Below are 15,684 nucleotides of genomic sequence, written 5' to 3' on the forward strand. Positions count from 1 at the left end.
CATCCCGGTCACGATACTCCAGAACATCTCCGACAAGTGGCTGGGTGGTAAGACAGTGATCACACGTGCGCACGCGCGGACACACACACACACACACACACACACACACACACACACACACACACCACTACATTCACACTTCTGATCTCCTGATATTTCTCTGTCACATTGAATCCTATGCCCTTCTTGGAGACAAAGGGTGGGAGGTTGTTTTATGGTTCAATCCAGACATCCGTTGAAGTGAGAGGAGCAGTTCAGGAAAACTGTGCATCCACTTATCTCAACCATTTTCCTTAATTACAAGGTGAGAGTTCCTCTATTTTTTAAGGGGAAAAAAAAAGTGAAAAATCGCTTCTCTTTCTCCAACTTCCAAATTTGCCTACCAACTAGTTGCATGTGTGGCTTCCAGATAAGTTCCGGTATGTGCTAGTTAATATATGATCTGTAACTTTTTTTACAACAAATACTATTTTCAGTGAAAAATACCCTGAACAAGTCCTTTGTAGAAATTGTACTGGCAGAGTCTTGTAGGGAGGACCATAGAAAGCACACCCGACCCCACACACACACACTTCTAACAGGGAGATGAGATCCCCCCTCCTTAGGAGAGGGGCAGAAACACAAAGAACCTGGCGAGTAGGGCCTGATATTGGAACAGTGTGTAGACATAGAAAAATAAGGAACTAGACTCTCCAGTCTTCCCACAGATACACAGCGGTGTCCGTGGATTGCGTCTGCATTGCTCACAGCTGCGGTGTTGCGCCTCGGGAGGGTTGCTGCCTCTACCCATTTTCCTAAATCAGTGTGTTCTTGCCACCACATAAGAATCCCTAGAAAGTGACTTTAAGTAAGAGAGGAGGCTCATTATGCCCTGGCACCCTGCCATTTCCATCTTTGGTTGTTGTCTTCCTAATGCATGAATGGTGTTTTTACCCCACCGTTGCCCACTGGAGATCTACTTATTTCTTCACCATTGCTGTTTTCCACTAATGTGTACTGTGTTTATTTCAGCAGGTGGGAATGCTAAGTTGTTGGCTCTCATCTCACCTCATGCGTTTCTAAAACATCATTAACTGTTGAACACACAGCATTGACTTGCCGGTGATTATGTAGAAGGGAGTAAATTGGCCCACAGACCAGACACTTTCTCACACTGTCTAGTGAAATTATCGTGTTTAGACATTTAAGATTTACCTCTAAAACTAGGCTCAACAAATTCCTGAGGGAATTCTGGATCCTTGCACAGGACTTCTGGAGTTACTACTTCTAAGTGTTTGAACACAGATTTAGAAAGCAATCACACTCCACTTGAAGAGGAACATAAGCAATGTGGGATCATTTAATAGTAGTCTAAAGAAGAGATTGCCCCTGAGCAATGTTAATTGGGCCTATCAGAGCTGCAGTTTTTCAACAGAGTATTGAGGAGGAGAGAACTTTGCAAGTGGAGTAGAGCAGATCCTTAGCCCAAAGCCAGAGTGAGGTGTGGTTCCCATGGTGGGCCCTGTGCAGAGGACATTGGGAGGAACAACCATGGTTAACCTCGTGCTTCTGTTTTCTTTGCTTTCGACTTTATGGGAGACATTTCACTTTTGCTTCTAAATACTGAAGAGGTGGCAATGTGCTGCATATTTGTGTTGTAAGGTTAGTATGGGAAAACATAAAAGTGCTTTGAAAAAACTGGTCCCATTAGACATGGTTACATACCTGTAATCTAGCACATAGGGAGGCAGCGGCAGGGTTGCAAGTTTTTGGCAAGCCTGGGCTACATAGTGCGTTTACAAAAGGAGAGCCTAGATCACAAAAACAAAGCACACACACACACACACACACAGAGAGAGAGAGAGAGAGAGAGAGAGAGAGAGAGAGAGAGAGAGAGAGAGAGATCATGCTGTGAAAGTATATGATTAATTCTATTAAGAATTGCTTAGTTGGAGGTTGCTTACATTTATACAGGACTAGATAAACAATGGTCTATAAATTGAGTATACAACAGCAAAATTACAGTTCAGATGAGAAGAAAAAGCCTGAAAAAGACCCACAGACAGGTACAGAGTAAATTAACTTGCATGCTATAGATAGGATAATAATTGCAGAACTGTCGTGATACATTATCAAAGGAGTGTTCACAAGAATGTAAAAGACGAAAATTAATTCATAAGTTACTTGACAAATCTATTGAAAAATCTCCTATATGACAAAGTATCATCTTGAGAATACAAAAGTAAATAAAACCTGTGGTCCTTTTGGGGTCTCAGAGAACACAAGAGGCCCCAGAGCAAACAAAATTAAAATGTAATAGATGAAGATCCATCTGTTGTTGGAACACACCCCAAGGAAGGGGTGTCTAAACAGATAAGGATGTCTGGGAGCACTCTGTAGTTTGGAGAGAGAAAAAAATGCTGTATTTTAAGAAGGCTCAATAAGGCATTTCAAGAAAATATATCAAATGGAGAATGATGGGAAGATATAGAAAAATAGGTCACTGGAGAAATAAATGTGTAAAGGCCAAAAATATGAAGACCTGTCATAGGAGGTGGTAGGAAATGCAAAGCATCCACGTGGAGCTCACCAGGAGGGAATGATGGCAAAAGGAAGCTGCTTCCGGAAGGGCAGGGTGGCTGCCTGGTATTGTCACATCCTCTTCAGTTGTAACTGTTATGTCTGCCTTCCCCGAGAGGCTGCAAATACAGATTTTATGACTTTGACATGTAACGCAAATTAAAGAGAAAAACGATCATGAATAATTCACACTTCTGATGAGTTTTCTAACGAGCCACTCTCTCAAACATTGCAGACAGGAGTGGATGAGCAACCGCTTTCCTTTCAGTCCACTATTTCCCTTGAGAGGGACCAACAGCCCCCACTGAGTCAACACATGCATTCTAACAAGATCCCCAGATGATGAATAATGCAGGTTAAAGTCTGATAAACAATGGTTCTCAGACTCAGCAGCACAGAAAATCTCCCAAAGGGCTCTTGGAGATTACCTTAGCCAGCCTGGAGTCCAGTGACAGGGCTCTCTAGAACTAGGGGCCAGCTGGAACTGCCAGGTGGAGCCAACACATGAGTCTATGGGGCCATTGTCATTTAGGCCACCATATTTCATAAAAGACAGGTAAGAAGATAATATCTACAGACTCTGAGTTTATTTATCCAACTACATTCCAGTCAGGAGATCCACTACTCTGTAGCATCTACCAGTTGCCCAGCAGAAGGCAAGCTGATGTGCAAACTCTTTATCTATCTTCCTTGATGCCTCAGTTACTTTTCTCTTGCTGTGAAGAGACACCATCGTTGAGGAAACTTGTTAAAAAATGACGTTTATTTGGGGGCTTGATTAAAGTTTCAGAGGGAGTCCATAACCATCATGGTGGGGACCATGGCAGCAGGCAGACAGGCATGGTGCTGGAGCAGTAGCTGCGAGATTACATCTGATCCACAAGTCCAAGGCAGGAGGGCCACAGGCATGGGTTTTTGAAGTCTCAAGCCCCAACTCCAGTGTCACACCTGCTCCAATAAGGCCACACTTACTAATCCTTCCCAAAACAGTTCCACCAACGAGGGACCAAGCATTCAAATATCTGAGCCCCTGGGGCCGTTCTCACTAAAGCTACAGCACTTGCCCACCATTTGTCAGCTTTCCTTTTCTTTAACATTTTAATTTTTATTCATTTTTAGTTATCACACAGAATAACAGGTTTCCTGTTGACATTTTTACTCATATATAACATTGTAATTTGCTCATACTCGCCCCTGATATCCTTTCTGTTCCCTCTCTCCTCCTTGGGCTGGACCCCGTTCTTCCCCCAAATATTCCATGGTCTGTTCTCACGTCTCATTTTATGTGTCTTCCACATGGGTAAAACGTGTAGCCTTTTATCTCTTTCCTCCCATTAGCCTTTTCTTCTTGTTCCTTTCCCCTCTCTCAAGATTCCCCTCGCCCCTTCAGCATCCATTCTAGAGAAAACATGAACTGTTTGTGGATTATTTTGTCTAACATGACCGTCTCCAGCCCCACCTACTTTCCTGCAAATAATGATTTTATTCTTCTGTATGGCTGAATTAAACTCCATTGTATGTATGTTTCACATTTTCTTTATGAACTTATCTATTGATGAACAGCGAGGCTGAGTCCATATGTTAGCTATTGTGATTAGTGTAGCATTGAGCAAAGATATGTATATACCTCTGTGGTTTGCTGACTTAAAATCCTTCAGTCATAGGTCTAAGCATAGTTTAGCTGAATCACATAGTAGCTGAATTTTTAGTTTTTTGCTGTCCCTCCATACTGATTTCCATGGTGGCTATATACTGGTTTACATCTTATCAGAAATGTATAATGATTTCTCTTTCCCCACGTCCCTTACCTAGGTTGGGATGGAGTCTCAAAGCACTTTGAATTTACGTTCCCTGATGGTTAAGAGTATGGAGCTTCTCTTTTTCCCAGGTGTTTATTGACCATTGGTATTTCGGCTTTCCTTTGACTAAACACTCTCTAGGAATTCTTCCAACAGGGGCAGCAGGAGTGGAGGACCTCACTGTGAGCCACATATACGTGTGGCTTTTCTATCTACTGACACAAAGGTGGGGCTGTGTCACCCACAGCTTTCAGAAAGGGACCTGGAAGCTCTGTCTGTCCTCCCTCTGAATTGAATTGCCCTTTGTTCTCCTTCAGCCATCAAATTTACCTGTCCTTATCCATAGCTCCTTCATTTCACCCTTTCTTCCTCTTTTTAACTTTCCATGGCGTCTGAAAGACTCCTCTGAATTCCCTGCTTGTGCTGTTTCTAGATAATTCAGAGCAACTGATTTTTCTTGGACCAGCAATTAAGATGAATGTTCTCTTCTCCAGTCTCTCTTTCTCTTCATGTTCCTTTTTAAATCTTCTGTCCTTCAGTGGTTCTCAACTCCCTCTCACTTTGCAAAGTTTATTCTTCATTGTTCATTTCTGCATAGAGAGGCAATTATCGGGACATTCATGAGTGATGGATGATTCTGAATCACAATATGAAGACACAGTCTTTCACCTAGCCTAAAGACTGGGCATCATATTATTGTAATACTTTTTATTTTCCTAGTACACCTCAGGAATTTCCATACTGAAAAAATTGATGTGAAATCTTATCAACAACCACTGTTCTCTCATCATATCTTGCCTTCTGCCCAAGGTCTAAACAATGACCAATGGGACTATCATGGTACAATCATGATTGTATTAATCATTTCCTGGATAAGTTTCTGGAGTATTGAGACATCATAGGTGTTGAGAAAGTTGTATCTTTTGAAATAGCTAGTTTTGTTTAGATCAAGAAGGGAAAGGAAGTATTTACCTCTGTCTTTGAATGCCTGGAATCAACACTTGGGGAATTTTTTGTTTGTTTTTGTTTTTCAAGACAGGGTTTCTCTGTGTAGCTTTGTGTCTTTCCTGGAACTTGCTTTGTAGACCAGGCTGGCCTCAAACTCACAGAGATCCGCCTGTCTCTGCCTCCCAAGTGCTAGGATTAAAGACGTGCACCACCACTGCCGGCCCACTTGGGGAATTTTAAGGAACACTTGGTCCCACACTAAGAGATTCTGATTTTATAAGTCTGGCTGTCATAACTTGTTCCACGTTTTCAAAAGTTCCACACATTAGAAAGGATTATAATTACCAGGCAAAGCTGAAAACCACTGTGTGGCACAAACACAGTGTCTGGGCTTAGCTTGTTGTGAAGGCTAAAATTTAAAAATGATTGAGGCAGAGTGTAGCATGAATCTTAAAAGTTCTTATTAATAAAATCAAACCTGAGCCAGGTATTGGGGTGAACACTGGAAGATCAGAGAGACAGATCAAGCCACAGCTTGCCAATTCCTCAGCTGGTCCTGTTTCCTCAGGTTGGAAGCCTCATCCGGAATGAATCTCAGCTGAACTGTGTTGCTCCAAAGCCTGAAAGCTTAACCAGCCAAATGCTTAACCAGCCAAATGCTTCTAGTTTCTGGTCCTCACGCCTTATATACCTTTCTGCTTTCTACCATCACTCCCTAGGATTAAAGGCTTGCTTCCTGGGATTAAAGGCATGAGTCCACCATGTCTGGCTGTTTCCAATGTGGTCTTGAACTCACAGAGATCCCAGATGGATTTCTGCCTCTGGAATGCTAGGATTAAAGGCGTATGCTATCACTGCCTAACTAGTGGCTTTTCTGTTCTCTGACCCCAGATAAGTTTATTAAGGTACACAATATTTTGGGGAACACAATACCACCACAGCAGAGTTTTAAAAAGCACAGTGCCTTCCACATATACAATCTCAAGGGAGCTATTATGTTTTTTAAAATATGAAAAAGAATCAGAAATGCTTATGAAATGCAATGGAAGGTTGTGCAAAATGCAGTCTGACTAGGACTCGGGGCAGCTGTCCCATCGTGGAGTCTGTTGTGGCTTTACTGAGGCCCGTGGCCTTTCTGTAGTCATTGCAAATAAATATGTAAAGAAGTGAAAAAATGATTTTTTTAAAAAGGTTGAAATGTGAAACACACAAATAATTAACTACAGGGATCATTCTCTTTTGAACACTCTGTCTGTAGCAATGAATTAGCACGCTTCACAGAGGCTTCCCATCTGTTTGTCAGAGCTACAAGGACTGGTTTGCACGGATCAACCAGGAGATGTGACTCTCAGGTTTCATCAGAACATCACCCGTCAATCTTTTTAACAAATACAACTTTGCCTATGGTTTTACAAAACATTTCACTAGAGGGATGGGGGAGGGCCGGGAGGGAGGAAAACAAGGAATAGATTTGTATGCTGCTTGCAACCATTGGGAAATTCTTAGAGACTACAAACCAGCAAGTTGAGAAACAGGTTAAAGGAAGTTGTTGAACTTTATTTTATCGAAAAAATATTAATTTGTGGAACAGTTCAGATCAGAGGGCTTAACATGGAACTTTAGTTTATTAATTTATTAGTGATGAGATGATATCAATTATATTTGTCATCATAATTTTCCTTCTTTTACACTTCAGAACTTTTCATATGGACAAATTGATGGGAAATCAAGAGTACCATTTGATGATTTTAAAAATCTGTTAATGGTAATGATAACAACTATTAAATTGTCTTTTTCGGGGAGGGAGGAGAATACTTTTTTTAAAAGAAAAATGATCAAGAGGTAGTGTTGGACTCCAAAGGTTAGGGTCTCAAGTGGGCATCCCAAGAACCCAGACTCCAGTCCAGTTGATGCAATAGCAAGAGGTTTACTAGCGACTGTACAGAAGGGCAAACTCTGCTCCTAAGAGCAAGAGCCACATCTTACTGCAGCCACATGGGGTTTTTTAAAGGAAAAACCCACAAAAGCCATAAGGTTACAATTTCCATACAATTTTGTTTCACAAGATCATAGTTTGATCACAGAGTGGGTACAGTCATGTCTGCATGCACATTCTTCCTGAAATCTCAAGGAGGGTATCAGGGCGGGAGTGGAGTTTACACAAAGGTCACAATGGTCCTTCCTGGAACACTTGCAACTGTCCCAGTCACAGTTGAGTACATCTCTTAACAGAAATCTCTTTACATTGTTACATTGTGGCAGGGGTGATTGAGTAGTGGCTGAGTCAGGTTGCCCTTGGAACTAGATTTTTAGTTTCTCATTTCCTGGTGCTTGAAGTTTCTCTTTCCTGAGGCTTGGGGGTGTAAGCCTGAAGGGCTAGGGTCTTTCAGCAGACAGAAACATTAAGTTTGGAAATAAACTAAGAAATTTTGTCATGAGACTAATCTGAGTATGCTTTCTCGAATTAGCTCTGTGCACATTTTGAAGGAAAAAAAAAAAAACTAGTGTCTTTCCTGTTACTATAATTCAAGAAAATCACTAAGTTTTCATAGAAAGTAGAAGAAGGAGTAGCAGCCACAGGATTTTATATAGGAGATCTTCTCTATGTAGGAAAACAATCAGAATAATGACAGAAAAGGATATCTATATACAAAATTGATCTCTACCTCAGAAGATAAAAAGGGATACTTCTGGCTATCTCTGGAATGTTCTAGAAGGGTTCCAGCCAGCTGGGCCTCACTCTTTCTTATAGAATCAGGCACTGTGAATAAAGTTAATGGAATCCTCTGCTCAAGACTTAGTCACGTCCTCCAATGTTGGTGGGCCAGATTGACAGGTTGGGAGGTTAGGGTCCCTAACTTGAATGACTTGGATAGAGCAGATTTGCTTTGGAAATTTGGGATCAGCTTCAAGTGATCCTCTGGGAGCCTTGCATGTTTTCAATGAGGCCATACAGGTAAGACTTTATCACCATCTGAGCTGATTCTTGGCACAATGTCTGTAGATACCTCATAGAGCAACACACCCCTACAAGACAGTTTCTTATCCTTGTCATGTGGGAAATTATTTCACATCAACCTGCTATACTTGGTTCCAGTTGAGCTCAGAACTTGCCACCTCGCCACAGGCTGCAGCATTTAAGAGTTCCTTTGTAGCTTGTCCCCAGCCTAGCAGAATGAGCCATGTGTTCGTGTTGGTAGTCATTTTCTTTCTGTGAGACTGGAGGCATAAGAAGCTGACACTTTGTTTACCTGTTCCACATTGTCTAAGTAATAAACTTCCTGAATTTGTGTGGATTCCCAAGGGCTCACTGAGTATAGGCTCATTGATTCTTTGCTGGCTAAATATATTACACTATAACCAGCCAAGCTCACAGCTGCAGCAATGACAGTTGTGATCCTGTTAGCCACCGAGGTCCTCCAGAATGTGTGGCCCCTGGACAAGGAGCTCTGAAGGAGGGCATGAGTCACAGGGTTGTCCATGTGCATCTGTGGGACCAAGTCCATCTAATAGCCAGTAAGATCCATGACATACGTCTTCTGCCTTTGGATTCTTTTACCTCCTCCCCTGTGGTCTAATCCTTGCGTGGGGCTTTGATGTGGAGCTTAATCAGCATTATGAAGCTGTTCCATGCCCACCTTCCCTGGTCTGGGTGGGGGGATCTGAAAAGACACGAGCTGCATAAGAAACTACAAAAGCCACGTCAGCCCCACCACTGTATATTCCACGGGGATTGTATCAACTGTTTCTGTAGTTCATAAAAACAACCGTTTTCTGCCTGTCCCTTCAAGTTCATGAATTTTGTGGCAGATGAATTTCTATGTTTCCAGTTCCCCAATCGCTTTCTTCCTCTCTGAGGAATCACAGACAATTCAGTGAGTAAAGTCGGGGAGCTTCCTTGCCAGCTCCCTGCTAGCCTGAGGCACTGAGGAAGATTAAGCAGAAGTTGTATTTGTTTCCCTTTCTATCTGAAAACGATGGGTTTCTAATGACTAATTCTGTAACAGCTAGGGAAATGCTTTCTGTCTTTATCTGACTTTGTGAAACTAAAACTAAATGCATTCATTTCTTTCTGTGTCTGGATTTATAGTGAGTCAGTAGAGATCACAGAAATCCTTGTTCTCATTTCCTTGGAGGAAATAGACAGCCATGCTGTAAGGGTGAGCTTGTGCAGTGTTCCACCATTCATTAATTGCTTTGTTATTAGCTAGGTTGTACGTGCTATTGCCTGACATTATTAGACCAAGCAGAGCCACTTAAAAATAATGTCCGATGCTGCCATCTGGTGGTATATCACAGTTGCAGGAACTAGTACAACATACAAACGTTACATCTTGGTTTTTTAAAACAAAAAGAAAACAATCAACATTTTATGTTTATACCCATAGACAGATGCTATTCCCAGCCTTACCCAGAGATGCTTCCCTTTGCAATAAATAGTAGTGAATGCAGAGACACATGGCTGCCCAAGGCGCCGAGAGAAAGTGAAAATTGAATGTTCAACCCTAAAGAGAGTACTGTATCACCCCTCCTAAGGTTCAGGAAACATGGCCAAAGAAGAGACAAAGAATGTAAGAGACAGAAGATAGAGACGGGTCTGTGAAACGCTGTGTTCTAGGCACGGCACAGCTACTTCAGCCATCATCTCACAGCGGTTACGGTTGCCTCCACCGACTGGGCCGGCACAAGACAGGGCCTGTCATCAGTCAACACTGGTCAAAGATTCGTGGGACCATGTCCCATCCTGAGGAAATACTGGCCACTGGTAGATTCTGAGGGGGAAGCAGGCATTGTCTTCATTGGATATTCACAGTGGAGCCTACCAGGCTCCAATGACTAGTTCAAAACCCACATGCACAAATAGCCCTTGTTAAACTCAGTGGATCACAAAACAAAACCCGAAGACATAAATATGAGAAAGGGACTTGTAAGGAGTAAAGAGGTGATTGGAGACGGGGAGGTGACTGAGTTAGAAGGGAGATAGGGGGTAGGGGTAGTAGCCATCATATATTATATACATCTATCAAACTGTCAAAGGAGAAAAATAATAAAAGTTAGGTATAAAAGAACCAATGCAGATCCAGTTCTTATGGATTCCAACTTGATTTCAGAATGAAATAAATACTACATACATATTTTCACCTGTAAAATATTACTGAAAATCTCTTCCAACAGTGCGTGGAGAGACAGTGACATTATTTTAAAGACCTTTTTCCTGGTGGAACTGCAATGTATATAAAACCTCTGGATGGTATAAGTTAGCAAAAGATAGCATTTGATGTCAAGACAATTATTAAAATATTTGGTTCAATTCCTTCATTTGTAAGCCTGGAAGAATGCAGATGCCCACGTCATAGGGTTGCTGTGAACATGAATGACCCTGTGAGTGAGAGGACCGGGGACTTAGGTGCCCTCTGAAGAAGATGTAGTTGTTGTTCATAGATTGAGTGATAGTTAAATGTTTTGTAAGTTTGTGTGTGGAATAGGTTTGTGTCCAGCAAGTCTGATTAAATGCTTAAAAAAAAAAACTAGTGCACTGTTAGTATATCTCAAATGTATACAGCATGAATTTATATAAAATGTTGGTAGTCATATGAATTCAATATGGAACAATTTACATGAAAGCTATTTCAGTACCTAAATTATAATGGTTCAAACCAATCACCTGTATTTAGCAGGCAGAAAACAATGAGTGCAGCTTTCATTTGTTGACGAGGCAGTGGCACCTCACCAGAGGAGAGGAGCATGGTGGTGAGGACAGGGCTGGAGCGGGTGCAGGGCTGCCGCTCCTTGCAAGGCTCCAGAGTGTCTGCGGACCACCCCACACTGTAGCACAGACCTCACACAGAGATGCCACCAGGCCCCATCCCCACCTGGAATTGAAGACAAGCCCATGTGGCAAACTTCCCCCCCTCACCATGAACCTCGCTTCAGATGGCCATGCTGTCTAATTCACTGTGCTGGCTGCACCACACTTTGGCCACCAAGCTCAGACACTGTGCATCACTTCCCCATGATGCAGACCATGCTCTGCTTGCACGCAACAGATCTGAGCACCAGGACCTTGCTGTGCACTGCAGGGAAGTTAGAAGAGCCTCACTGAAGTCAGTACCCGAGCTGATCATGTGTTAAGAGTTCTCTTCCTCATTTTACAGGTGAGAAAAGGGAGGCTCGGGGTGTTAGTGTACTGATTATCTGTTCTGCATAACAAACCACTCAAAAGTGGAGGAATTAAAGAATTATTGTTCACAATCCCATGAGGCATCACTTTCAGTTCAGCTCCACTGAGGGGTTCTCAAGCTAGACTCACAGGAGTCGCTCATGGGACTAGGTTTAACTGATTGGCAGGTTCCCTGAATTGGCAGGGACTCTTTGTGTTAGGTCTCAGAAACAGGCAAGCCATCCTATCCTAGTGTTTCCTGTATCATAGTAGCCCAAGATTCTTCACACAGAGTCATTGTGGTCCAAGAAAGAGCAGAAACGTCAAAGCATCTGTAGATCCCGTACAGGACCTGCACACCATTCCTATGATGAAGTAAGGCCCTTTCCTGGTCCAGCTGTTAAGAGCAGAGAACCATTCTTCATGTGAGGAGGAACAGGTCAAAGGGGCTTGAAGTCTGGGATGGATTTGTAGCCTTTGTCTTCTTGTCTTACAATTCTTACAGCAAGCAAACCGTCTATGCTTACTTAGGAAGTGTTGGCGCACAGATTTGAACCCAAAGAGTCTGTTTCAATCTGTGGTTTTTACTGCAGTGGCTACAGTGGAAAAGGAAGGTCTCTTTTTCTTTACTTCCTCATGCTTTCTGCCTGCTTCTGCTCCTGCTCAGTCGCCCCCACCCCCCACAGTTTTACCCTTAGGCTCGGGTGCTAGTTCAGAACTTAAAAGAAAGTTTCTGTAATGAAAATTTAACATGATCTTTTCCTTAGAAACCTTCATGAAAATTTATTCCTATCGACTGACTCTCCTTAGCCCTGTCTGGGGAGCACGCATTTACACTCACATTCACCAAACGCTACACTGACTCAGGAGCTAGCATCCCACTCAAGGACACTACGTTAATTTTAAAACATTTCTTTATTGCGGTATCTAGAAACAATCAAGGATGTACTTTTGTGAGAAGGGATTTCATTTCATTAAAGTTAATCTAAGTGCCACAGTGAGCCTGATTCAAGCAGTGATTTTCTCAGGAGGTTCTGAGAAACACTGGCAACACACAGTGGGAGAATAGCTTGAGGCTGTCTTTGAAAACAGGGGGATCAAGCCTTGAAAGTTGGTGCTCACCAACATCTTACAACAAATTAAGGCAGGACTTAAAGGAACAAAACAAAATCGAGCAAGATGTATATTTTGTTGACAGCTTAAATTATCTCATGGTTAATGCAGTGAACACATCATTCAAAATTCAAATCATATTCAAATTAGATTTTTAGTGTTGAAGAAATAAGTTGTCTGAATTTTGTAACTAAAGACATGATATTTTTTAAATCCAACATTCATTTTGTTTTTCCACACATACAAAGTTGTCAGTAGCAGACAGGAAATTCTATAAAAATGTTTTGAATGATTCAATGAGTGCCATCTTGCTACCATAATTATAGTACTTGGCACTTTTTAGAAGTTAGCTATATTTGGTTTTATGATGTACATAAGAATGAGTGAGATTCTTCTGTCTTTGTTATGTTTATATTGCTGTGAAGAGACACTGTGACCAAGGCAACTTATAGAAGAAAGCTCTAAAAGGGACGTTTCAGAGTGTGAGTCCATGATCATCACAGCAGGGTGCATGGCAACAGGGAAGCTTGCATGTTTCAGGGGCAGCAGCTGAGAGCTCACATCTTGAAACAACCAGGAGGCAGAAAGGGAGCTAACAGTCACAAGCCTCTTTCAACAATGCCACACCTCCCAATCCTTCCCACATGCTTCTACAAACTGGGGGCCAAGCACCTATGAGGACCATTCTCATTCAAACAACCACATTCCACACTTGCTCCTGCTGGCTTGTGGCCAACATATCAGAAAGCAAAATGCATTTAGTCCAACTCCAAAAGTCCCCTTCAGCCTCAACAATCTCAAAGTAATTCCCCTGTAAAATAAAAAATCAAATTACATATTCCCAACATACAATGGCACAAATATACGTTACCATTCCAATAGGGAGGAATAGAGGACAGTGAGGAAATACTGGACCAAAGCAAGACCCAAACCCCCAAACTCCAAATCCTATAGTTCTATGTCCAGTGTCAAAGGGCTGAGATGGCTCCACTCATCTAGCTTTGCCACCTGCAACATTTTTCTCTCTTACACTGTTTATTAGTCAGGGTTTTCTAGGAAGCAGAACTGATAGTGAGTGAGTGAGCGAGCGTGCGTGCGTGCGTGCGTGCGTGCGTGCGTGCGTGCGTGTGTAAAGCGAGTGAATTTATTTCATCATAGATTTACGATGCTCCTTTATTCTGCTCCAGTCTTTCTAGGTCCCTGATGTGAAATGCTCTCACAATGGCTAATCCCATCACAGTGTTTATTGCAGAAGTCTTTAGCTATTCTAAATATTGCATAGAAGTCTCCCACTCATTTGGGCATCTTTCCAGAGTTGATTTAGTTATATAAAGGGAGGTTTATTTTTCTGTAGTCATTAAAAACTAACATTTTTAACTTTTAACAAACCTGCCTGGTATTTTGACTGATGCTGCCCTAAATTTATATATTGCTTTGGAGAAAATTGGCAAATTTTCAGAGTCACAGTAAAATGTCAAATGGTTGTGCTAATAAGTTTTTTTTTTTTTTTGTTTTTGTTTTTGTTTTTTTGTCAAAACAGAGTTTCTCTGTGTAGCCCTGGCTGTCCTGGAACTCTCTCTGTAGACCAGGCTGGCCTCGAACTCACAGAGATCCACCTGTCTCAACCTCCCAAAGACAATGATTCTTTAGAGACTTCTACTTCTCAGTCGCTACGACCTGTGACTATGCTGTCTTCTGTTGTAAAAGAGACCTTGTCAGTATGATTAACTTAAGGAGCTAGCAGTGAGGAGGAGGTTGCCCTGGATCTTCTAAAGCGTAACTAACAAATAACACCATGGGAGGGAGACCAGAAGCCGACAAGGAGATGTGAAAATTGTCTCAGAAGATGGGGTAATGCTGGGCCACAGACCAAGAATGTAGACAGCTTCCAGAAACTGAAGCAGGGGTGGAAATAACTTCTCTCCTAGAGGCTCGATGAGGAAGGCAGCTCTATCAACCCAGTTTAAACTTCGGCCTTCCATAGCCTAGTTATAAATTAGTGCTGTTTGAAGCCACTAAGAGACAAGGAGGGGATGACTCCCTCTGCAGAAGTGTAGAATAATCATCTATATACCTCATGCTTGTTCATGTTATTCTTCGCTAACAGGGGAATAAATGTTTAGAAACTGGGTAGGCATATTTGTCTGGAAAGGCTAGGACTCTTATTTGGCCTAGGGAATAAGTTAATTTTTAAAATTTAATTTCCCTTATCATTGATTTTAAAAACAAGTGTGCAATCAGTTCTTAGTATGAGGTCTGAACTTCATACTTCCATGAAGGGTGTTGTGGTTTGAATGTGAAATGTCCCCACAGACTCATGTGCTTGAACAATTAGTCCCCTGTTAATGGTACTATGTGGGCACCTTTATTAGGAAAAGCCTCACTGGATGAAGTGAGTCAGCTGAGGCGGCTGGCCCTGCTCTCCGATGCCTGGCTGCAGATGCAGGGGGGGGGGGGGGGTCAGCCTCCCGATCCTGCTGCAATGCCTTGCCACCATGATGGAATGTCTGCCCTCGAACTGTAAGCCCCAGTAAACCCATTCCTGTCTGACACTGCTTCTTCTCAGGCATTTTGTTACAGCAACAAGAAATGTAACGAAAAGGGCTTGGGAACAATGTTTGCTTCCACTACTCTTTGTGGTCTCTGACTAGGTTTGAGACATAAAGTTTGGAGATGATACAGTCATCATATTTACACAAAGTGACATCCAAGAACGAAAGGAAGACCACACTGAAGGGACAAAATAGCTAAAAACAGAGACCCAGATCTACAGTAAAATACTTCATCTATGGATGTTACCTGTAGCTGGAGGGCTTCTCTCCAGGCTCCACCAAGCCCCACAGTCCCACAATCCACGTATAAAATAATCACTCAGACACTTATATTATTTATAAACTGTACGGCCATGGCAGGCTTCTTGCTAACTGTTCTTTTATCTTAAATTAACCCATTTTTATAAATCTATGCCTTGCCACATGGCTGGTGGCTGCTTGTCCTGGCGGTGGCTGCAGTGTCTCTCCCATTTTAGCTTACCAACATGGCGTTTTTCGCCAGTTCTGTGAGTCATCAAGTTTCAGAAATAGTAGGTCTCTGCTTTTATCAAAG

The 15,684-nt window shown here is 42.2% G+C and overlaps 1 protein-coding gene across 2 annotated transcripts in view; it reads left to right on the forward strand.

The window, feature by feature from the left end:
- The window catches only part of LOC102907276 (pyroglutamylated RF-amide peptide receptor), a 40,750-nt gene that overhangs the window by 454 nt on the left and 24,612 nt on the right, over window positions 1-15,684 (forward strand). For both annotated transcript variants that reach the window (XM_006971099.3, XM_042278976.2), the window contains exon 1: window positions 1-47. This exon is cut by the window's left edge and continues 454 nt beyond it. In XM_006971099.3, coding sequence (XP_006971161.1) covers window positions 1-47 — 47 coding nt within the window. The remainder of the gene's footprint in view (window positions 48-15,684) is intronic.

The sequence above is a fragment of the Peromyscus maniculatus genome, chromosome 6 (assembly GCF_049852395.1).
Source record: "Peromyscus maniculatus bairdii isolate BWxNUB_F1_BW_parent chromosome 6, HU_Pman_BW_mat_3.1, whole genome shotgun sequence".
Lineage (NCBI taxonomy): Eukaryota > Metazoa > Chordata > Mammalia > Rodentia > Cricetidae > Peromyscus > Peromyscus maniculatus.